This window comes from Paralichthys olivaceus, chromosome 11 (assembly GCF_024713975.1).
Source record: "Paralichthys olivaceus isolate ysfri-2021 chromosome 11, ASM2471397v2, whole genome shotgun sequence".
In the NCBI taxonomy this organism is placed as follows: Eukaryota; Metazoa; Chordata; class Actinopteri; order Pleuronectiformes; family Paralichthyidae; genus Paralichthys; species Paralichthys olivaceus.
The window spans coordinates 24,872,476-24,897,359 of record NC_091103.1 but is presented as its reverse complement, the minus strand read 5'-3'; the positions used below and the strand labels follow the sequence as shown (position 1 = coordinate 24,897,359).

The 24,884-nt window shown below is 38.5% G+C and overlaps 1 protein-coding gene across 1 annotated transcript; it reads right to left on the bottom strand.

The window, feature by feature from the left end:
• Positions 1–219: 219 nt before the first annotated feature.
• Positions 220–22,438, bottom strand: ngef (neuronal guanine nucleotide exchange factor). The gene is made up of 15 exons (XM_020088004.2): positions 21,935–22,438; positions 18,511–18,616; positions 15,477–15,815; positions 14,969–15,033; positions 12,655–12,905; positions 9,689–9,849; positions 9,432–9,584; positions 6,700–6,829; positions 6,508–6,582; positions 5,316–5,405; positions 4,558–4,721; positions 4,054–4,212; positions 2,338–2,417; positions 2,149–2,253; positions 220–1,989 (listed from the first exon to the last, which is right to left on the bottom strand). The coding sequence occupies exons 1-15, from the start codon at positions 22,137–22,139 to the stop codon at positions 1,730–1,732; spliced, it is 2,343 nt and encodes a 780-aa protein (XP_019943563.2). The 5' UTR covers positions 22,140–22,438; the 3' UTR covers positions 220–1,729.
• Between the last annotated feature and the right edge of the window lie 2,446 nt (positions 22,439–24,884).

The following is a 24,884-nucleotide window of genomic DNA, read 5'->3' as shown; positions in this document are numbered from 1 at the left end:
CCAACCCCCATGAATAATAATCATCAGTGCTGCATGTTCTAAACTGTGACTATAATTCAAAAGGGGCTGCTTATTACCATGAAGTTCTTTGCTGGTATGTGTGACAGAAATGTATGTCTGCAGTTAGAAGTACACATATGCATATGAAGTTGTATGTCTCCCATGCTCAAAGAAAAATACTTAAATAATGAAGGTAATAATCAGCAAGTCACACACATCTCTGATCAGTGCTTTTTTATGAACAATAATTTACATCTTACAAAATGAAATAATTATTTAGTAATTATTACTTTAAAAATGTTATGTTTGCAGTACTGTACACACAGTATTTAAAGACACACAGGCTTTACAATTACAATGATCCATAGTTGTTCATAGTGTAAATACATTCAATGCATTCGTGACATATTGCAGTTATTTGGCATTAAATGACAATTGTGTGTGTGTGTGTGTGTCTGCGTGCAAGCATGCGTTTGTTTGTGTGTGCCCATTATTTCAAAGAGATTTTGTCTATCTTGAGTATCAAACACTGTAGGCTGAGAAGACGGCTGTTTGGATCTTATTTGACAGAACAGAGCAGAAGTTACTCAGCATCAGAGCTTCTGATGGACTAACGGGAATAATAACTGGGAAATACTGTTGTCCAATGTGTCTAGTGTCTCTTTCATCATAAGGCAGTTATTACCTCTGCCAAGGAGGTTATATCTTCACCTGTGTCTGTTTATAGGATTTGTTGTTTGATTGGTAGATTATTAATTAGCAGAATTACACAAAAACTACTTAACCAATTTCTGCCAATGTCAGTAAGTTGGACCTTTGTGACCCCAGAGAAGACGGAAATCAATTGTATGGAGACATTTTCTGGACACATTCACATCACATGTACAAAACTAGGGTATGTTTTGTATGTTTAAACTTAAAACAGTTGCAACATTCAAAATCTTGGTTATAAAATCACATCATGTGGTATCTCTGGTGCCCCCCAGAAACCCAATTTTGATTAGCGAAGCTTGGAGCAAGTTCAGTTAAAAGCACTTCAGCCACTTGAGATGAATTGTTGATGCATTTATGTCAAATTAAAATTAAAGACATGTTTAGAAATGTGTAATTCTTTCTGGTTTGACATCACTTTTTATCAGTATTGCCTGTAGATGATACCAAAAGTGTGAGAATCGATTGAACAGCCACAGAGTAGTTTATTTTGCTTTAACTTCTGGCTTTAAGAGCAGAAGATCCAGATGAAGGCTGCACATGTATGGAAATTGATAAAGGTCCTTTGCTTTAATTCCCTGCATATGCTTTCTTAAGTTGCAGTTGAACTATCAGGACATTTAATGTGTGCATTGTGTCTGTGGGTATTTTACAATGAAATGAACACTAAAAGTTTAAAAAATTGTCCATGCAGCAGTATCTTTAGACTGTTAGGGTTCTTGTCATTTCCATACAAAGCTCTCTACCATACATAGAGCTTTGTGCCATGCATGACACACCACGGTGTGTGGGCCTACAATACACATTCACTACACATTTATATGAAACATGCAGCATCACGTGTTCAAGAATACTGACTCAAGCACTTTAATCATCTGTGGATTTCTAAATACCATCCACTGCTCAATGAAAATCAAGGACAATGTGTCATTGTATGGGAGTTTAGTCACATGTCTCCTGATTATTTTTCATTTCGTGCATATGGTCCTGAATGATGACATTCATCACAGTTACTCATTCACTGCTTTACTTCACTGCTTTCCCCCATTTGATCAATCCAAGGACTGGAGAAGCTGGACACCTTTGGGGTGCGTCTACCTGCCCTCAGACCAACCCTGGCTCCAGTTTGTGGCCCTCCTCCACCTTCTTGGGCTTGTTGGATCCTAAAGGCCTCTCTCAGGTTCTGAGCACGGACCTCTTTGCTCTGGATCTCCTCTACTATTCGACTAGGGAACCAGCCCCTTTCACCATCATGGAGCCTTTCACCCATCATCCAGCCTGTAATACATACAACACAAAAAGTGTTGTGGAGTGGCATAAAGATAGAAAGAGAGACAACAAAATAATCCTAATAAAAAATTCTACTTCATTTTTGGAGTTATTTTACAAACAACAGCTTCAAAGGAGATATATGAGCAAAGTTGTGGCACTACAAACCATCATCTGTTCTCTCTAGGAGGTTCAAAACATCAGCCATCTCAATGGAGAGTTCATCTGGCTCCTGAGATGAGTATGACTGAATACACTGCACCTGGGGAGAGTCTAAAGATTACACACACTTTGAGTTCATGTCTCCATTTCTGGATGTTGAGGACTGCACTCTGTTGGTGTGATATTCTGTCTCACCTGGTTGGTGGGCGTTGGTAGACATAAAGCGTGTGCGCCGGTTTGGAGTGAGAGCGCAAATCCATCGCAGCTTGTCACTCCTGTCCACGGAATTTCATAAATTAGAAAACGGTTAGAGGTACAACAGGATATAAATGTGGACCAACAAACAGATATACTCTACATTCTTCTATCGGTCGACAAACTTGAAGAGATGAGATAAAGCAATGATTTGAACTGTTTTTGTATAGTGGGTCACATCACCCTTTGTTAATGCTCTGCACTAAATTCTGGTGTGTTGTTCATTCTGAGTTAGTCCCACACACAATAGCCTATAACTGGATGTACCAGAACTACACCAAGTTTATGTCATTTTCCTCATTTTATTTGCATCAAACACACATTTCCCCCTTGAAAATTGACAAATTGTTTGGTGGCCACAGCAGTGATATGACTAATAAAAGAAAAATACACTGAATGGTAATGAGTTGTTGCTGCAGTTAATGCAGTGAGTGAGAGTGAATCTAACAGAATGGTACAGTGCCTGAAATAAAAAATGATCGAATTTAAAGGTGGAGGCAAAAAGAGAATTACGTCACGCTGTCAGAATGTGAGAGAACTTGTATCAACTACCCATTTTTTTATCCTCCAAAACTGCAGGATTATTAAATTCAAAGACAATCTATACAATTTAACAAAATTATATTATTACAACAACAGAAAGATAAATATTGATGAGTGTAAATTGCTTTAAGTTGACTTGTATATTTTAGAATTGAAGGTTCCTATGGCGCAGTTTTGTCGCATAAGCACAAATAACACTGCTGGTTTCATGTTTATGATAAAGTGGATCTGTAATCAGGTTTCAACCTCATGTGGTGCATCACAAGTTTTCTGTCTTTGTATGGGTGAGAGGAGCGCACATTTTTCCTTTCAAGCTTGTTTTCTAGATTAAGATTCCTCTTTATTGTCCCACACACAGCAAGCAACATGCAAACATGGGGAAATTTGACCTCTGTATTTAACCCATCCGTGTGAACACAAAAATAAATGAGGCCCCCTCTTCACATTTGTTTGTGTTGTGCTCCCTGTGTCTGCTGTCATTAAGATTTCCATACAATCATATTAGAGTTTATCTCTTTTTCTCCACCTTCAGTGTGTTTGTTTTTCCCTGCCATTGTGTGCAGTTTGTCATTGTTTTGATTTTCCAGTCACTCCTGTTGGTATAACACTATAGTTGAAGCACCTTGTTTGCCAGTTTTCAGTTCATGTTTTGCTTTGCTAACCTTCACCGGGACAAACCCGCCAATATTCTATCAAGTCTATCAAGCCTTCTCAACACCTGAAACGCTGGATCAGAACCATGTACAGATCCCTCACATGCCTACCCAGCTCTGTTATCCTGGACTCCTGTATCGATTTCGGTCTATCTGCTCACCTCAAATCATGCTTGCAAGTTTATACAATAAACATCTTAAAACTTAAAACCTGCTCTTCCGAGACGGAGAACTGTTCATTCTCATCTGACCCCTGACCGACAAAAACTCATTTTGTTCTTCCTGTCACAAAAGCACCAACAGCTCAGTTTAAGTAAATCTAGTACACATCTGCTTTCACAAATAGAGTCATTCAGAAGTTGATTGGAAGTGGACAGAGACGCATCCCTTCAGTTTCTCTCAGTACTTTAACTTATATCTCATTCATTGCTGCTCCTCTGATTCCACCACAGATACTTACATACTGGCCGTCTTGAGCATGTAGTTGACTTGACGATCCTCTTGGTTTTCCAGTAGTTTAAGATTAAAGGTACTGGCCAGCAGCTGGCCCTGGTCTTCAAGGTCCTCAGTCCTCAACATAGCGCGTGTGCACGAGTCAAGAACCTGGAACTTGTCCCCACTGACAACAAAATGGCTTAGTTAACATTCCCTCCCTTCAGTGCAACAACTGGCTGACATGTGTATCACTCAGATACATACTGTATATCTATATACATAGGTGTTATGATGCAGTTGAATTGTAGTCTGTTGTACTGACAGGTGATTCTATTATTTTGTCCATCCAATTTATGTCTGTGAACATGAGTGCTAAATAACAACCATCTGTCTGTAAAATGCAGTACAATTACACAGCAGTACAAATGCTCCTCTCTAAAATAGTAAGCTAAACATCAGAACATTCATGATGGCAGCACTGCATTTGTTTCCTGCCAGTAAAAAGGAAAAGTAAACTTAACATTTTTACCTGGAGCTGCGCTTGGTGACCAGCAGCAGATTGTTAAAAAGAAATAAGTAGACTGGTTGGTAGAGTTTACGACTCCGCATGGTCCGAGTGCTCTTTGGTCCAGCCATCAGCTGCACTTCCCCCTTCTTTAGCAACCAGCGTGAGTGAGAAATGATGGGCACAGACTACAGGGGTTAAAAGAAGTCAAAGATATGAGTATAAAGTCAAATCTACAGTAATGTACACAAAACTGCTCTTTATGGTTCCTGCCATTCTGAATGATTTGTGTTCAATCACTGTTGACATTAAAGGACCAGAAATGGAATATACTATTAATGTGTGAATAATCACATATAACTTTATAATTGTATTGTTTACTTTTAGTGAAAATGAGCCTTTCTGTCTGCAAAATGTTTAATGCATGGGTCAGAGTTAACGTAAAAGTGTGCACATTTTCAAGTTTGTTTTTATAGATCACAACTTTTCCTGAAAAGTGTCATACACACAAAATGGGGTAAGATGTGTAACAGTGCGCAACAGTTATAAATTTAAAAAACCCCAGGGCCTTTAAAATAACAGACTGATTTATGTATTTGGTGTAAACACATAGTTTTCCCACTTTGTGATAACCATGTCAGCAGGGGCTCATATTATGAACTGGATAGAGACAAAGGTGCAACATCAACAGACCCAAATCCCTCAATGAATCTGCCATCAAGAAAATTAAACAGTGTGACTTCATTACAATAGGAAATACAAGACAATAAGACTTTGTTTACCTTGGATTTAAACTCCAGTGTTTTCTCTATCGTAATAAGCTCCTCCGTACGACTCATTTTTCTCACTCCCTCGTTACACTCTTTCACAATCTGAGGAAGACATAGATATTCACCATCAGTCAATTACATTCAAACATCACGCACCTTGTTTTCTCCTCTTTTTTTTCTCTTAGTAATCTTCATCTTCTTTATCTACACAGCTGGAGTCAATCCCAGCTGGCATTGGGCGAATGCAGCCTTCACCCTGGACAAGTCGCCCATCCATCACAGGACTGTTTAGAGATAGAAAACATTCACAACTCCCATTCACACCTATGGACAATTTAGTCTCCAATAACCTGCATGTCTCTGCCATTTGACTGTTGGAGGAGTGTGTGTGTGTTTGTACAAATGTAATGTATCTTACTCCGAATCGTACAGCCCAATGCTAAAATCTACTAATTGTTTAGTTCAATCAAATGGAGACAGGAAAACCCTACTCTTAACAGTGGATTTTTAAATCCAATCTAAAATCTTTGAGAAATTTAACCATGTAAAATGGGAAGTTACTTTTGTCTTTAGACTGAAAGAAGCCCTGCAGGGGATTGATATCCAAACAGAGAGTTGTCAGACACAAGGAACACTGCACACTTATCAACGTGACATTGTTTTGTCTCTAATCTCTATGTGAACGCTAGGGCAGCAGTAGCTCAGTCCATAAAGATTTGGCTTGGGAACCGGTGACCGGTTCAATTCCAGCATGGACCATAAGTATGGAAGGTGGACTGGTAGCTGGAGAGGTGTCAGTTCACCTCCTGGGCACTGCTGAGGTGCCCTTGAGCAGGGCACCATACCCCCCCAATTGCTCACAGGGCGCTTCTCCTGGGGCTGCCCATCACTCTACAATCTCTCTCCAAAAATGTGCATGTCTTTGAGCCCTCTGTGTGTGGGATTGGGTTAAACTGCATGTATAAAAATGTAAAATGAGTGTAAAAAGAATTTCCTCCTTGTGGGATCAATAAAGGAAGTTTAAGTTAATAACACCAGTTATGTACATCTTAACATACACATCTTAACAGACCTGGAATGTGTGCTTGTATGAATGTGTGTGCTCAGCCATCACAGTGCATAAATAAAACCAACATAAACAGTCATGACATTACATTGATATAATCATCATAGCGACCTCACTGGGCCCAGCTCCCTGACTGACCTGCTCCAGCTGCTGATGTGCTTTTATAGCATTTGTTTCCCTCTCTGAGCCCTCCTCAGCCTTCTTCAGGATATTCTGAAAACAAATGATTGAACAATGGTACCTTTGACATGTGTCCAAAAATATATTCAAACTTATTTCTGAATCTCGTCAATTTACCGTAATGTCTTATATTCATGTTGGTACACTCACCTGAACAAGCAGCTTGAGCCTTGTGATCCTCTGGAATGGAAGGATGAGGAATGACGTGAAGGACAGGCCCCTGACACAAGGATGATTCTCCAATGCAGCCATGGCCTCCCGAAAAGCCTGGTTCCCCTCTCTGGACACACAGGCATAAGAAAACAGTGATCACACAGCTCTGCCCCCCGCACACACACACACACACACACACACACACACACACACACACACACACACACACACACTCACTCCATCCTTGTAGTTGACCTAAAGAATAGTGCTTGTCACTACTTTTTCCTTTGTCACATAAAGGACAAGAACTTCCTGCTAAACCTGAGCAAACAAACTAAATGTTTAACAAAAGCCCCATGAGTCACCATAAAACACAGTGTGGTCTGCAAATACAAAATATACTTATCATTCAGTCAAACCTTTATTTATACATGGAATCCCTCTGAGCAAGATCTCTTTTTAGGCACACCCTGATTACATTACTGTGCAGAAAGAAAAATCCACAAATGTAAAAAAAAAAATAGACATATAATAAACAAATAATATAAGACATATTGAGTCAATAAAAGCAGTGTATGTACGCTATAAAAAGCTAAGTTAAAATACACTAGCCTGAGATGGCAAAAGATTAAATGGATTAAACTCTAATTTCACTTGTTCCTGCATGTTGTTTCATTGGTGTGGAGCATAACACACAAAACAAATTTCCTATCTCATTGTTGATGAATGAGGAGCCATTATTCCTGAAGCTGTCCTCATTTATGAATTAATCCCAATGATAAACTGCATCTACAGGTTTGAGAGTAATACACAACATTTTTGTAATAGGCTGCATTCTTTTTAAAAAAATCATAGGGCATTTGTATAAAACATTCAAACACACTGAAATAGGAGGAGGTTGTTTATTAATCGAGGTCTAATCTCAGTTGCAGATTAATACATGTTAATGTAGTGTTCTAATGTGTCACTGATATGACTTTAAATTGCACATGACTTGTGAATTCTTCCATATCAATATGTGCAGTAGTCAAACATGATGTTCTGTGCAAAGAGTATCAAATCAAGGAGACAGCAGGAACAACAGGACACCGGTTGCTATGGAAATGAGGAATTCAGTCATATACTGTATGTGTTTGAGCCAGATTAAATGATTTAAACAACATCAACCAAAAATACAAAAAAGCAGATTCACCACAGTCGAGCCGACAAGCGGGCAAATGGTGTTTACCAACTGTTTACCAGTGTTACAAGTTATTAAACAGTTGGTTCAGCTCATCACTGACTCTTGTCTTTAAAAGCTTTACGATGAATAATTATTTTGTGTTTCACCTGTAATGTTTCATGTTGTTATTCTTTTAACATTGTCTTCGAGTAGTGACTGTCAATCATTCATCAGAGGTAACGCCCAGCAACATTCTGTTTGGACAATTTTACTGCCAAAGGGTTTGAAGACCCAGCGTCTGAACCAGGAAATAAAGATCAAAATCATGAAGAGATGAGATATGATGGCCCTTACCTTTAATTGCTAATAAACAGCAATGCAGGTTTTTTTTTTATAATAGATAAATTCATGGTTGTATTTGGTCTTTTTATGGGACCTGTTTAACAATAAGAAAAACATATATCCAGTTATATCCTTTAAAGATAAGATCCAGCAGTGAAGCCTTCAACAGGATGTAGATATTGCCTGGAATGTTCCATTTTCAAACATTGTGTAATATGATTTTGGTTAATTTGCCTAAAATATGTGCAATGGATCATGCACTTAAGTCTTATGGGAAAAGGTTCTGTAAAAAAACAGTAGAAAAGCCCCTTCTCCTGTAACCCTGTTAGTGAATGTGAAGTAATGGAGCAAATCGCCTTTGCTTCATGATATGCAACCTGGAAATAATCTGTCCTGGAATGAATGGCAGTGAAAAGCTCTTAAGAGGAAGAAACATGCTTCACAGCTGAGAAAGAAACAGCTCCCCTCCTCCCAACTATCACAATCATTAGTCACTTGCTTCTTTCACAGTTTTGTCACATGCTTCCCACAACTAACTAATTAACATTTCTACGTTGCAGCTCATCTATGGATGTGATTGTATGTGACAAGTAATTAGGCCTGGCACTCCTGACTCCTGCTGCCCCGACAAAACATCTGATGGACTTCATCAGTGGTGCATTTCCGAAATGTTGCTTTTGAACTAACCACAGGCAACAATATTCTCTGAACATGCAGTATTTTATATTTCATTTTTAAACAAACAGCCGGTCTCAAAGGTTTTTCGTTGGCTGCCATCTGAGGTAGCTGCCCTCTGCAGTGCATGGGAACATCACACTCTCTCACTCAGGTATGTGTGGTTGATGAAGAGGGAAACGTTTATTATATTCATACTCAACCACACCCTGCACATCACATTCGTCATGACTACAACAAACCTGTTCTCCGAAAAGTGACAGCATTTCCTACGCACAAAAAAATAAATGCATGAAGGATTACGCCTATTATTCTTACGCATAGTTCCTCTCTCTCCAAGCATGTATTCATTATAATAGTCAAGCAGCCCACAGCACTATTCTGAGCACAGGTCTCATGTTTGTGGTTGCTTTCAAAAAGGAAATGTCCAAAGTCGAACATCACAATAAATGCCACCAATTGCTTCAACTGGAAATTAGCATGTGACTCATGTACCAATCCACAGACAACTGCACATAGTAACAGATGTATACAAAAAACAGTTACTCACAAAATACGTCTGTAGTTCTTTTCCTGGTAAACCTGGTTGATAACGTATTTGATGAAGACACTGAAGTGTTCCACAGCATGGTGGTAAACAATGTCGCACACATCAGAAATTAAAATGGACTCCTCAATTCGGTGCTCGAGATCCATGAGGAACCTGTAAATATTAAGGGACCATGACTCAGGGATGGATTGAAACTTGGTACGGTCAGATGTAAATTACAAACAGATAAGAGAATGTTAAAAAAGACCTTGTCCTACCTTTCACTGGCTTTCATGACCTCCTCAATGTTGGAGAAGAGAAAATGCATGTCGGATTGGCTGAGAGTGTTGACTAAAGCAGGGTTACGTAGGAAGTGAGTCTCTAAAATCTCCAAACTCTTGTAGTACGATGCCTCTGAGGTAACAAGCTCAAACATGGCCTATGGACAGAAAAGCAAAGCAAAAGGCACATCAATGCTGATGGTGGTTCCCTGCATGCAGTAAGCATTTGATATGAACGACCACCATCACCATTGTCTTCATTTATTACAAGAACTTAGCAATTTATTTATATATCTAGTCATGTTGTAGATCTATACATTGTTATTGTTATGGTTAGCCTTGATTTTGATGGTGCCAAATTATTCCCGGTCTCTCTCTCTCCACCTCATCTCTCTCTTCTCTCCCCCGCTCTCCACCCATCTCTCCTTTCCTCCCCCCTTACTTTTCTTTCCTCACCCCAACCGGTCGAGGCAGATGACCGCCCACACTGAGCCTGGTTCTGCCAGAGGTTTCTCCCTGTTAATGAGGGAGTTTTTCCTCTCCACAGTCGCCTGTGCTTGCTCATTGTGGGAACTGTTGGGTTTCTCTACGTTAATATTGTTTTAAGGTCTTGACCTTTAAATGTAAAGTGCCTTGAGATAATGTAAATTATGAATTGGCGCTATATAAATAAAATTGAATTGAATTGAATTGAATGTCCTGCTGGCACAGCTGACTCTAGTACACACGCAATGCACCTGAGAGAAATTATGCTCCAGGTGAACTTCAGTGTTCCACTGAGACATAGGAAGTTCATCCTTCACCTGTGGGAACTGTATGTGTACTAAAATAATCTCTGTGCAAAGGTCCACTCTCTAGTTTTTTTAAGGATTCAATAACATCTCATAATCTTGTAGATCGTTAGTTATCAGAGAAGCTAGTTCAGTAAAAATCTTTAAACGAAAACTTAAAACATTTCTCTTTACTTCAACCTGTTACCTGATCTTTCACTTGCCTGCATTCCTGCACACATTATTTATCACTTTCGGCCTTTATGGGTTTATTCATTTTTAAAATTAATTTGCCTTAATTTTACAAGCATCAATTAACATTTATCAGGATTCATATTAATATTCACCAACATTGTTTTTGATCTATATTTTATGTAAAGCATATTCAGCTGCATTTCTAGTATGAAATGTGTCATACAAATTAAGTTTTTTATTATGGTTATTATGGCTAATGTGTGTGTGTGTGTGGGGGGGGGGGTAGACTGTAAACATTAAAGTCTGGATACATACAGGAACACAACACCAACACTGCTCAAAATAAAAGGTCAAAGGAAAGTCACCACTTGCTGATGGCCACTGTTGTCACATGGTTCGAGCACTGTGGTCAAATGAAAATGAGAGTCATTCACTCTCCAACTGTATATGTGTTGGTTTCTATAAGCAAACTTCTATCCTCCTGAATATTTACTGTCGACTCCCCTGTCTGACATCTCACATTCTCATACCACATTAGTGTATTTCTGTGGTTGACCAACAGAACACATAGGATGGGGGCATTTGGGCTAACCGACTTTGGGCAAAACAATGTAATCATATCGTAAATAATCGGCCAAATAATGAAATTTTATCTCAATAAGCAGCCGTGTAAAGCATATTCCTGCTGAACTGTGCAATGTATCATCCTTCAAACTATGTGCAGCTATACAATAAATCACTCAAGTCCTCATGACATATGATATGGTATTAATACATATGATATGATATTGATAAAAAAGTTTTTTCCCCATCACTGTGGTTTCTCTTAGCTTCAAATGGGTGAAGTCTCTAACGGTCTTCAGGACTTGTCCCCTGGAAAACAAAAAACAGCCAAAAATGTTTGGCTTGATGTACCAGGGGCTGTGGCTCAAGGGGTCGTCCTCTACCCACAATGAATTTAAATGAAAAATGGTCTGTATTTATATAGATTTTCTAGTCTTGATGACCACTCAACGTGCTTTATAGTAGAGGTTTGCCATTCACCCATTCACACACATTCATACAGTGCATCTATGGGCAGCACCTTTCTATGAGAACGGCACAGCCATCAGGCAATTTGGGGTTCAGTATCTTGTGCAAGGACACTTCGGCATGTCCTATAGTTTTGTAACAATAATAATAATTGTTAAATTCTGTTTTTATGTCACTTCACTTGTAGGCATGAAGGAAGCAGACACTCAAACATGTACTGTCTTCTTCTATTACTTCCTGTGACAAAGGCAGCAAACTAATCAAACACAAACGCTGCCAAACCACAATATCACAGAAGAAACACCTCCATCTGTTGTCCATGGACGTATTATAAGAAATGGCTCATAAATTATGCCTGTCCCGAGCGAGGACATGTTAAGTCAAACAAATCTTTGTGCAAAAGATCAAAATGGGATTTTTTGTCCATACACACCATTTCCCCTGACAGTTGCAGGATAAATCTTTGGGGCTTTTTGCAATTCCATTTTCCAGATTCAGGGAAAGTTTTAAAAATATCAAAATTGAATAAAAACCCAAAAGACAAAGTGCAACCAAAACTCTGTTGGAGCTGTCCTGTCTACTGTTTTATAGTTTTCTCTCTTAATCATCTGTAGGGATTGTTTTTCATCGCAATACCACAGGTGGCCATTGGGACAAATCTGCAGAAATGGACAGCAATGCTTTTTTAATGCAGTCATGCTTTACACAACATCATGTATGTTAATAGTCATGGTGGTAGATGTTCCCAATCTAGTCTGCAGTCAGGTCCTTCTCAAATTTATTATAGGGATACTGGACAACAATGGTAGGTGCATCTTATAAACTGCATATAAGTGTTGATAGTGCCATTCAAAGCTACATGTGCACATTATTTCTGTACACATTACAAAGAAAAGTAATTTCTAAGTTGCCTGTCATGGTGAAACCTCTAGGTCACACTGACCTGTTCACTGTAACATAACTAACCTCTTGCATTATGATTTCTTTCTGCAGTAACCGGGTGAGCATCCCACTGGCCTGCACAGCTTCCAGATTTTGCCACAAGTTCAGTGAGCGATCACCGTTTCTCCGGCGCAGCTGTAGCGCTGGGGGGGACACAACTCCAGGCTCTGCCACCATAGTCCCTGTCGAGACCCCAGGGGAGATGTTGTCACGCTGCCGCCGCTGCTCAATCTCCTGCTGCTTTGACGTATCCCGGTACTCCTGGTACAAGATGGCTGGAGGGTCAGAAGGACATGAGTTAGACAGTAAGCTTTTAAAGGATTTCCTTTTTGCTTTTTGCAAAGGCTTGAGTTACCATTGTGACATTACTGAGATCAGATTTAGAGAGGTCCACACTGCTGGGCTAGCTTCTGTTCCACTAGTCTGTGTAAAATATGAATCTAAAGTGTTTAAGACAAAAAGAAGCATCTGATTTCCTGTCTACACAAGAACATTGGAATCTACTGCTTGTGATCACCAACCTCTTCTATTTATTAATATAGATGCATATATTTATAAATATGTCCTGTTTAATAATGGAATGCACTGTGATGAAAAAGCAGAAGAGAATGAGAGACTTTCTCAAACAGCCTTCTGTCAAACATCCACTGCTGCTCACATATAGGTGGTAAAGAGATCAGTTTTCCTGTTCATCACATCTATCAGCTGGTCTTCATGATGTTATAATAGTCATTGTAGTAGTGACCCATTACACTGTCTTGGTATCTGTGTTTTATATCATATTATAACAAAAGCACAATTGCTTAAAATATGTATTAATACATGCAAAACCATCAGACCGAGCAAATGTCAGCAAATATCAGCTAAATATCTTTAAGGTTTCTGCAGAGGGTTTTGTTCATATATGATTTCCCTGATTTATCAAACATGTTATTTCTAAAAAATATATATAAAATTCTGTTTTTCATTTCAGTTTTTTAAATCTTTATCTAAAAAAAAGGATTTTGAATCTGACTTGTGGTACTGCATGCTACTCAGACCTTACTTAACCTTCTTATTTGAACATAAATGTTTGGACAAATTGTCAGAGAAAGTCTTAAGGTAAGTAATCAGTTTCATGGTGACATGATTTTGTATCTTTTTTTATCCTAGTCATAAGTAATGTCTTGCTATTATTAACAATTGAATATAAAATAATCCTATTGATGTTTTCACTGGTGTGTTTCATCTAAATTGTATGAATTGTTGTTTTCTTTACCCTAGAAGGGGCCCTTTATATTTAAATACTTTATATTTACATGGAGGGGGGCCTCTCTGTGGAGGCCACCATATTATTTATTGTCGTCCAAACTGGACAAACTAAAACCTTTTGAGTTTTCATGACAACTGAAGTTCACCACAGGTTCTCTTTCATGTTGGGGAGGGGAGGGTGAAATAGTAGAGAGTATCCAGCCACAACATGCAACTTCACCTCTAGGTGTCACTAAATTCTACACACTGAAACTTTAACATCCAAACAAAGCCAATCATTTTTTCTTATTGCTTTCATTTGCAAAAGCATGATCAGACACTCATTAACAGGTCATACAAACAGCTTTATGTTCCAGCTCTGCACACTAATAAAAGAGAGTCTCTGTTCTTTATGGGACGGAGGCCAGTCAAACAGAAGCTTGCCCAGAGGTGTGTAGGACTTCAACTGTGTTCTGCACTGCAGTCAGTGCGGAGGTTGGAGAGCCACACAGATCCTGTCTCGCTCACCAAGTTTCAGGTGGGTTGAAAGTTAGCTGATAAGAACAGATGGTCTTTACAGGGAGGACTGGCTACGTGTATATAAAGAGGGAAGGTGACTTTGAACAAGCAGTTCCTGTTGCATAATCTCCCTCAGTCATATACTGCAGATTGCTTTGGTGGGTGTTGAACTGGACTGAGAGTTACATAAGCACACACACGCACGCACACACACACAATATATCTTTCGTTTTGTATTGCTGGAAGTCCCAGGTAAAGTGCTGTCTTAAGTCAATTTGGACTAATCCCTGCAAATAACCATTGCCCAGTGTACACACTGAAGTACACAATGGTGAGCAGACTGTCAACACTGCCAGACGATCAGCTTAGAGAGGCACTTGACCTTGATGAACAAGTCAGAGATATGTAGTAACAGGTACAACCCAATAGCAGTGCTGAAGCCAGCTCATTGTAGGTATAGAGATTATTAATGAGATATCTCTGTTATTGAATGTTAGTCATATGATCTCTTTGCAGCAGCGACTCTAGAGGTAGTAAAAGTGGGTGGGATGTATGTGCTACCATCACCGTTTAACAAGTCGTTTCTCACCCATGTTTTTGATGATGCTGATGTTGTGGCAGATTGTCTCTGCGCTTTCTCTATTGCTCAGCAACCTGAAAAGAGACAACAGAGGAAATCCATGTTTGGGCAGACAGCAATGGATGGATGAATTGCTTCAGTATTACTGTTGAAAAATCCTGCAGCAGTACTGTTGTTGCCTCAAGTCCACAGATAGGCCACACAATGATGAATTCTCTTCTCCAATAACAACAGGCTTAACTGCGGCACAGGATTTACCATTTACCATTAAAATCCTGATGAAAATAAAAACACTGTGCCTCCAGTTATTCCAATACATTATTCATAATGTATTTGTCAATCTGTCCCTCCACAAACAAAAGCACCAATTGTTCCTCATTTTAATTAACCTGTTATGTGTCTAATATCTGCTGTTTACAGCTACAAATATTTACACGCACAGTTTAAGCCTTATAAAAAAAATTTGTTCTCATGCATTGTTCTACATTTTTGTGTTTTCAGAGTCATTTGGTCTGACCTGTGGTTGAAGTAATCCTGGTGTGCTCTGTTAGAACTGGACTGTTGCGAGCTCATGGTTCTCCCTCTGACCTCCCGTACAGTGCAAGCTGCAGCCGTTTGCTCCGATAGCTTTTTTATATCTCCGCTATGAATGCCGTGAGTCCGGTAAGTGATCCTGTCATCTGCAAAGTCTCTATGCTTGCTGTTGGAGGCAGCTGATGTGTCCACACTCCCTCCACCCACACCTCCTCTTCTCTTATCCACAGCATCCTTGCTGTACCGAGCATGTCTGCTGCTGGCCTCGCCATTGCTTGGCAACACAGGTCTGGAATCGTGGAGCTTTGGTGAATGCTGAAGACTATATTCAAAAGCAAAAGAAAAGGAAATCTTTACAATCACATCTTTAGAAGCCATCTTTACTGACATGAAATTCCTCAAAAATGCTGACAGGCATATTTTATCCACATTGTTAATTGTCATGTACAGAAGACATTGTCCATCCGTTACTATATTTGATTTTCACAGTTATCACTGTTTTCATTTTATTTGTTTGAGTGCATTCTGTGCTTTCATTAGAGTTGCTGTGTCCTGATCTAGTGGCTGGGTCCTCTTTGCTGTACATTTCCTGAAGGCTTTAACATAGGTGGTAAACACCTGAGCAAAATCACTCAAAACATTATGGGAGGAGGATAAGATTGCTGACCTTGGGCCATATGTTTAAAGCTCACAAAACAGAAATATGCATTTGCATTCTGTTCATCAGCTTTATGATTTATGAAGCTGTGCTCACACCTGGTTTTGTCTCAGTGTGAACCTGGGTACACATTCACAAGCTTCATTTCAACTTCTGCACCATAAATGAATTGCTGTAGTTTACAAGTCCATACTTGTGTCCGTCCCACTGCTCATTATACCTGTCACAGTGAAAGAACATGTGCAGTTTTACTGACTGTTGCATCAGGTTCTGCAGTAACACCAGAGCAGCTGTCATCACTCACTGCTGTGGCTAAACATATCACATGTATATATCAACCATCATTATCAAACATCAGAATGAAAAAGACGTAACAAAATGCTTCACGACAAAACTAAGATTATTGATCATTGGAGAAACAATGGCTTGAATGCATAACTTGCATCACTGCATGTTATTTAAAATGAATGTGTTATGTTTAATCTGTGTGGTTTAAAGTAATAAAAACAGCCAGGAAAATTGGCAAAGGACATGTAGTTTTCCCATAAATTTTCATGTCTCTGACTCTGACTCTGTGGTTGTGAATGCTGGTCTGGAGTCTGCTGAGGTGACATATTCTCAATTATTTTCTCCAAAATATTTGTTTATGTGTGGGATATGATGATAATTTTTGTGCTCATGCATCAATTTTAGCTTTGAGCCCAGAAGTGGGATCATTTGCTGAATGAAAACTGTAAGATGAGGTTGAAAGCTAACTTTTGAGCTTAGATGTTCTTTGTTCAGTTTATAAACTGCATCAGGGAACATTTAGATATGCCTCAGGTGCTCTTGGGTGAGAGCTTGTGTGCACTGTATGTGTAATTCTGGTGTGTGGGTGCAAATGTGAACGCGGATGCAGAGGAGGTTATCAGAGGACATTTAGGCAAAAACATGATGTAATAAATGATGCCATATGATAACCTTATGTTTTTTTTTCTGTAGTTTTTTTACATTTGAAAAAATGGATCACCAGTTACTTAAATTGGATTGGATTTGGCTGCAACACTGTTTACCCCTCAAACTCCAAAAGTGTTCTGTGGACTCAAACACTTCACCCACCCCTCCATTGGCATAGTGGTGAGTAGATAATGAGTGCATTTTCATTTTTTCAGTGAATGATCCCTTTAAATATGTATTTGTCACTAGTAGTTATTCATGGACAAGTACAGTAGACATGACAGAAACCAGGCATTAACACCACTAACTGTTCTTGGTAGAAATTGCTATGTTGTTATGCAGGCTAATACAGAGAAATATTATATAGTTAATATACAGTGTATATACTGTATATAGCCTTAACCTGGTAAAGTAGTCATTTTGCCAGCATTACAATCTGTACTACAGGTACTGTGGTATTGTAACCAACCGTTTTACACTGTGACAAATACAGAATCATTCTATGGCACCAGTTGAATAAAAGTAATTCCTGCTCTGTGACATTAAATCTTTATAGGACTTTTGCAGTCCTCCAACATAATCTTTTGTAACTACTTCTTAAACAATTTTCACATCTGCCACACCTATTGTCAGGACGTCAACATGTTTGTCTGACTGTGCACAGATTTGTCACCACAATAATATTACAAACCTACAAGACAAAGTCACAAAACCAGACAGGTGTGTAGTTGAGATCAAAAGTAAGCTGAGTTCAGAAACAGGTGTGGTCCAACCCTTGAGTACTTATCATGTAATGTAGTAATGATTACTGAGTACTCATGGATCAGAACATTAACATGTTGAAAGACGCAGTGGCTTATTTGATCCCATTGCAGAGACACTGAGTCTGGTTCTGTTGGAGGTTTCTCCCTGTTAAAAGGGAGTTTTTCTCTCCACAGTCGCTAACTGCTTTGTCATTTTGGGAACTGTTTTGTTTCTTTTTAATATTGTATGGTATCGACCAACTATAGTGCCATGAGATAACATATGTTGTAATTTGGAACAATACAAATAAGATTTAATTTAAATGAACGTTATGGTCATTTTGTAAGATGATGTTTGTGGTACTGTCCAAGCCATTAATATCATCACTAAAGAATGGAATAAGTGAACCTGACAACTGGTAGTAAATCTTTCACAGCACATTGACCCTTTGATTAGTAACCACAAGCGTGTGCAGTCTCCTTCTGGTGGTCACTGAACAGTTTTGGTTTGACAGACCTCTGTGCTTATCAAAGACATGATAAGCCATTGAGTGTACCATGCATGATGTATAAAACATGCTGTATGTCAGTGTTTAAATAAGCACTGTGCGTTATTGTTTGTTTTCCGGGCGTGCTTTTGTTCAGTTGTTGGGTTGGGTAGTGAAGGCATGTAGACTCACCGTCTAGCCCCGGGCAACAAAGGTGATTTGTGGGGTAAAGGAGAATGAGAGTGGGAGACAGTTGCTCTGTTGGATGGACTGTGGTCAGATCCAGGCCTGTTAGAAACTGGAGAGACAGGTACAATTGTGAAAAAAAGATTTTTGTCATTTGTCAATCATTTCAAAATGGCATTGGCTGTAAAAATACAGGGGCCACTTGCCGATTAGATCTGATCTGATATTCCTAAACTTGGTTTAATGTACCCTTTAAATGTAAAACTAAATTATGTGTATTTATTTTTATTAATCAAGCAAATATGCTAGTCAGAACTCTGATAAAAATTCATTTGTTAGATGACACAATAATATATTTAATGTGTCATGAATATAGATACAATAAACATGATGTTCATATTAAACATTAAGACATGCTGATTTCTCTATATCCCACAACGCTTCATATTATATATGTACTATGTTTAGCTGCTGTTGTCTTTCTGTCATCTGAATAGTCAACAGTTCCATTACAAAGGTCACCTGACTACAGACGAGAGAACACACCCAAGGCCTCAGTTCAGATTGTGCAATAAACTGATGATGCGTCAGTGCTTTTTCTTTAGTGACAGAATTCACTTTAGAACTTTAGTATTATTATGTCTAGTTAGGAGGTATAGGGTATATACTGTTCAAACATCACAAGTCAATATAGTACTTTTTAAGATGTTAGGAGACATTTCAAAATGGAGCCGCATCAGCATCATAAAATAGCATTTACTTACATGTTGTTTGGTCACACACACTTGAATACTAATACTTACACTTTAACTATGCACATGGAAGAATGAGTCAATCAAAAAATGTTTTTTTCCCCAAAATACACAACAGGTTTCTTTTGATCTGGTGCCAAACCAATACATGTAAATCGATCTAAAAAGTAAATAATTGATATTCATGGTTGGTCTTGTTTTTTGTTTTTTTACCATGCTCTCAATAACTATAGCTGACTGTTAGAGACCAGAGCCTTTTAGCCACTCTATTTTACTCTTTCAGCAAATGAAGTATTAAATAAGTCCTAGTCTTTCGCCTTAAGTGTGGTTAACAGGAAGAAGTTGAATTAAATTGGATTCCTGCAAGGTTTGGCAGCCTAACAGGATACAACATAACTACATGTTACCAAAACATTAGCCAGTGCGAGCCATACTGGTCCAGCCAAGCAAATAGTGACAACATGACAAAACCCGAGTAGTCATTAGACTTCCACATATAGGGTTGCAGAGTAAAACACCACAGTCAAGTTTAAAAAGTTTACAAACCCCCTGGCACATACCATGGTCAGTTAAATGTTCACCAACAACTTCAAGTTGGATGTTACAAAACTGTTCACAACTTAGAGGGTTAATTAATGTGATTAATATACATCTAACAGGTCTTACTCAACTCAGATTCCTCCCACAGTCCAAAGACATGCAGATTAACTGGAGATTCTATTAAATTGCCTGCAAGTGTGAATGTGAGAGTGAATGATTGTTTGTATATGTCAGCTCTGTGATGGACAGCAACCTGTCCAGAGTGTACCCCGCTTCTCGCAGGGATTGGCTCCACCTCCCTCAAAGGATAAGCATTATAGATAATGGTTGGACGGTTTTATTCAGTTATGCTTTTTTTTTATTTGTCGGATGCTTATTAAATATTAAATTTATAAAAGGCTAAGTTATGTCGTCAGTTATGTCGCCCAGTCATCACTAATTAGATGTTAATACTGTGATTTGCTGCTATTATGCAGATCAGCAGTTTTATTCTTTGAGGAACATGGAAGGAGTTCATTACTAATATAATATAGCCTATAAGGGAAACTTGTTTGTCACATTTAGAGAAGATTTCAAAAGTTGGAGCACTTACCTAAGAATTGTATTTCACTGTGTTTGAAAGATACTATAGTATTACCACTCTGTATCAATGTGACTAAATCATAGACTGTATATAAGGACTAAATGCAAAGTTACCCTGTGTTTTTTTTAAATTTCTGTTTGTGGCACTGAAAAAGCTGAAGGATGAGGTAAAGACTCAGCCTTATTACATAGAATATGTCAATTAGGTGAGCCGCCAGGGCAAGAAAGGGAAACTATCCATTAATTCATTTGTAGATTGAAATTGTAAATATAGAGAAGTCTCATAAATCATTTCTTTGTTCAACATAGGAACACATTCATTTGTACCTGTTCTTGCAAGAAGCACAACGTACTGTTTAAAAATACATAAATAATGTCAATGAGAAGGTTTTAAGAAGCCAGACACGTCTGATGGAAGGAGACTAGCTGTTTTTGTGTCCTGCAAGCTACAGAATTCAATGATCTTCAGAATTCAATGATCTTCTCATCTTCTTTTATTCCAGAAAAAAGATAAAACATATTATATATTATTGTAAGTTTTTTATGGGGATTCTTAAATGACATAATTGCTGAATTAAATATACATATGCTACATAGTAAATGCATTTAACATTGTGAGTACAGTTGAATCTGAATTTCTGTACATCTGCTGTGTATAATTAAACCTGCAATCAAAGCAGGATCACACTGTTTCCTTATTGAATTGCAAAGAACAAAGCTATCATTCTAAATACTCATTATAGGTATTAACTGGTGGTGTGAGATAACAATATTTTAATCAATATGTGATCTCTGAGTTCCCAATAAGGAAAGTACCTTGGAAAACACACTTTGTGTTTCAGGCCATAAGGGTTCAGGTAGTTATGTATTAATAATTTGTTAGATCCCTGCCAGAGGCCTATCTGAGAAGCTGGGCAAAGTCTAAGCTCAAACACTTTATTGTTGCATTTGTGAATAGAGTCCTTTGTTGTAGAAAAAACTGACAAATGTACAGTATGGAAAACATTTCGTAAAATGATTTATCACTATTATTCTATCTTAGTCTCCTAGTAAACTCCCATCAGTTTGCCGTATGTGGACAACTTTGCTGCTTGGCTGTATTTGTTTGTGTCATTTGAACACACAAACTTCAGGCATTTTTGAACTTGAAATCCTCAAGGTAGAAGATGACTGTGGGAGCGAAAAGTAATACTCAGACTATTGTGCTGTTTAAACAGAACCAGTTTCTCAAGTTGTATTCATTTAGATTTCTACTGGAGCATAGGACTACCAAGCCTTTGTTCCACTTTCAATAACAGCAGCATCAACTGCATGAATGGGACAACAATATAGAGCAGCAGTATACAGTATCCAACATAACTCCATAACTAAAGCTGGGACAGAGCTTAGTTTCTAGCCCTTTAATGAAGGCTGTTAATACATACGTTTAAGTAACTGCAAAATGGTCTGAGTTAGGTAAAACACTTAATTATTAAATGAGAGAAAAGTAATCTCCAATATACAGTAAAAATACAAAGTTACACTCAGAGCATAGCAAACGCCTGATGTTCTCTTACTTTCAGACTGCTCAGATGAGACCAGCCTCTTTTTCCTCATTGACCGGTAAAAGCGGGAATTCCTACGAATAGGCTCTCGGGTGAAACCAGCTTTGGAATCATCCTCGTCATCATCCTCTGACTGAACCACAGCAGCTGGAGGCTTCACTGGGGTTTCCTGTGTCTTCTGCCCCCACTTGCCCCTGAACAGGGCAGTCACAGACATACTGATTCCCACTACTTTTTCTCGTGAGTGAAATGAGTCCAGAAAATCCTGTTTGGCTTGAAGAAAACTAGGAGAAGGAAATCTGTCATAATTAGCCAAAATCCAGAAGCAAATCCATGCTTTGAAATAAAAAAGAAATTGTAGTCAAAATAAATCCCAGTACAATACAGTACAAACAACTCAGAGAACAGGTAGGTGGTTCTCGTGCTCTCTATTTTCCTCCTGTCAGTGGGACAGCAGTGTTGTTAGCTACGGAGGCAGTCTGTGGGACCAGGAGAGTGCGTCGTTTATTTCTGTCTAAGCTGTAATTATTGTATTTATGACTCTCTCCTGCTCTTTGTCCCTCCTCTCTTTGGCTCACTCCCTCCGTCCCTCTTTCTACAACAACCTGTTACGTGCTGACATTCCTGAATGAAACCTGGTCATACAAACCTGCCTTTCCCTGTGTTCTAAAACACTGTGGCGGAACCTGAAAAGCCACCCAATGATAGACAGCAGTCTGCTCACTTTTGTCTCTATTCAGAGATCACTCAAGAAAATGTGTCTCATGGTTGCTTTCTAATTGCTTCTCCTCTCTAATTTAGGTAAAGGTTTCTAATTCAGGTTAATCTTAGAGAAAACATTTTAAGGATACAACTTGCATTTTGAGGATAGTGGCTATTGTTTTATTGCGTGTTTAGTGTTCTTGTGTGTGAAGTAATATGTGTAATGTTTCTGGTGCTGTTGAGGCAGGGCCCCATGCAGTAGTTTATCTCTAGTCAGCTGACACAGAAAGATTAAAGTTCACTTTCTCTTTTCTCCACACAGCAGTAAGCCTGCCTGTGTTGCCTTTCAACACTGAATTCTGAAATCAAATGCAACAAACAACGTAAGGTCTTAATGTCTGAGATTGTTCTTCCTTGTCCAATGAAAATGTTTGGGTTTGTCCAAGAAGTACGAATGTGACAAAAGACAATGCTTTACTTTCATTTTCTTGGATTAACCTCTTTTTTATGATTAAATATTTGTGTATGCATTGTGTTAAGACACAGTAGTTTTGTTATATTATTGTAAAACCAATGACTGCATTTAAAGATGACAGCTCCCAAGTCTGAAGCCATAACATCTTGATTTCCCCCTGGTGGCTGGCTTCAGTGTAGGTCATAAACCTCACCTCCCCCATGTTAGCAGATGGGACATGGACCAAATGAAAAAGTCAAAGTACTTATCAAATAAATGTTTCCCACGCATGCGCTATGGGTTATGTCTTAAGAAACAGTTCCCTCCTTTTATTTCATCTTAAAGATCATGAAATATTTAGACCAAAGGGAGCTATAGGCAGAAATTGAATATAAAATAATGTTTTCACTAGTGTGATATCATCATTTTCTTTACCCTAGAATGAGCCTTTGTATTTAAATACTTAATAATTTAATCCTTAATAAATACATTTGGAGTGGGTCCTCTCTACGGATGCTGCCATATTTTTTTTATAGTAGTCCAACTGAACAAACTAAACACCTTTTGAGTTTTTATGAATGCTACCACTAGATGTCACTAAATTCTACACACTGAACTTATAAATGGAAAGACTTCACCATTCAATTCTATCAATATGCAGGCTCTTACCTGGGGGCTGCTTACCATGGCCTGAGCCATGCCCAGGCCGCATATATAACCTCTGCAGTGCGTTTTGGGTCCACTCCTTACTCTCCTTCCCAAAAATCCTTCAAATGGAGGGACCAGTCTTTATCAGTTGGCCAAACCACTTCATCTTACTCCTTAAGATACAATGGTGCAGTGCTTCTAGTCTGAGTTCGCACCACCCATGACGGAAATTAATATCACTCACTTGTAACTGTCATTTCATCATTTCAGTAATTACCCAATGCCTGTCACCATGGATGAGGGGCGTAAATGATATGGTAAATTGAGAGCTTCGACTTCAGGCTCAGCAGCTTCTGTCAGTCAGCAAACCTTGAGTCCATCTTAACCCTTGAACCACTGGTTTCAAATGAGAATGTGCATCTTAAAAAAACTACTATAGATATATCAAATTTCACCTCGCAGCCCACACATGGGGGGTATGTTTTTCTCAAGCTCGGGTCCTCTACCAGAGGCCTGGGAGTTTGAGGGTTCTGCATAGTTTTTAGCTGTTTCCAGGACCGTGCTTTTCTACACAGAGGCTTCAGATGTTGTACCTGATCTGCTGGAGCTACTCTCCCAGTTTGGGGGTTAAGCCAATAATGCCCCTACTATCACATGGATCACATTGCATTTCACCTTCCACATCTGACGGATTTGTTGAAAACAACAGAAATCTAGTTCTCAGTTTCTCTTTATTATACATCCATGGATCTAAATTGACAGACTTGTCTTAGCACATAATCTATGTATATACACTTCATTTACAGGTGAACATACAAACAAAAACACAAAAACTATTACACATGTAATCTTGTAATTAAGGTTTTTATTATATCTGTCTTTTTGTCACAAGTTCTATTGTTTGATAGATATTTAAATTGCTACCAGGATGAAAACAACACCACATTAAAGCTTGGATGGATGCCCTAAAGAGGTAAAAATGCTCTGTCTGTTATGTTGATTGAGAATGATTTAGTGATGAGCATTTGGATTTTTATTTATTAATTTATTTCTTCATTTTGTGCTCTCTGTTACTGTAAATGTGAATGTTATGAAAATGCATTATCAAAGCATTCTTTAAATGTTTGTCATTTTCTACATGTGCCAGTAGCTATCACC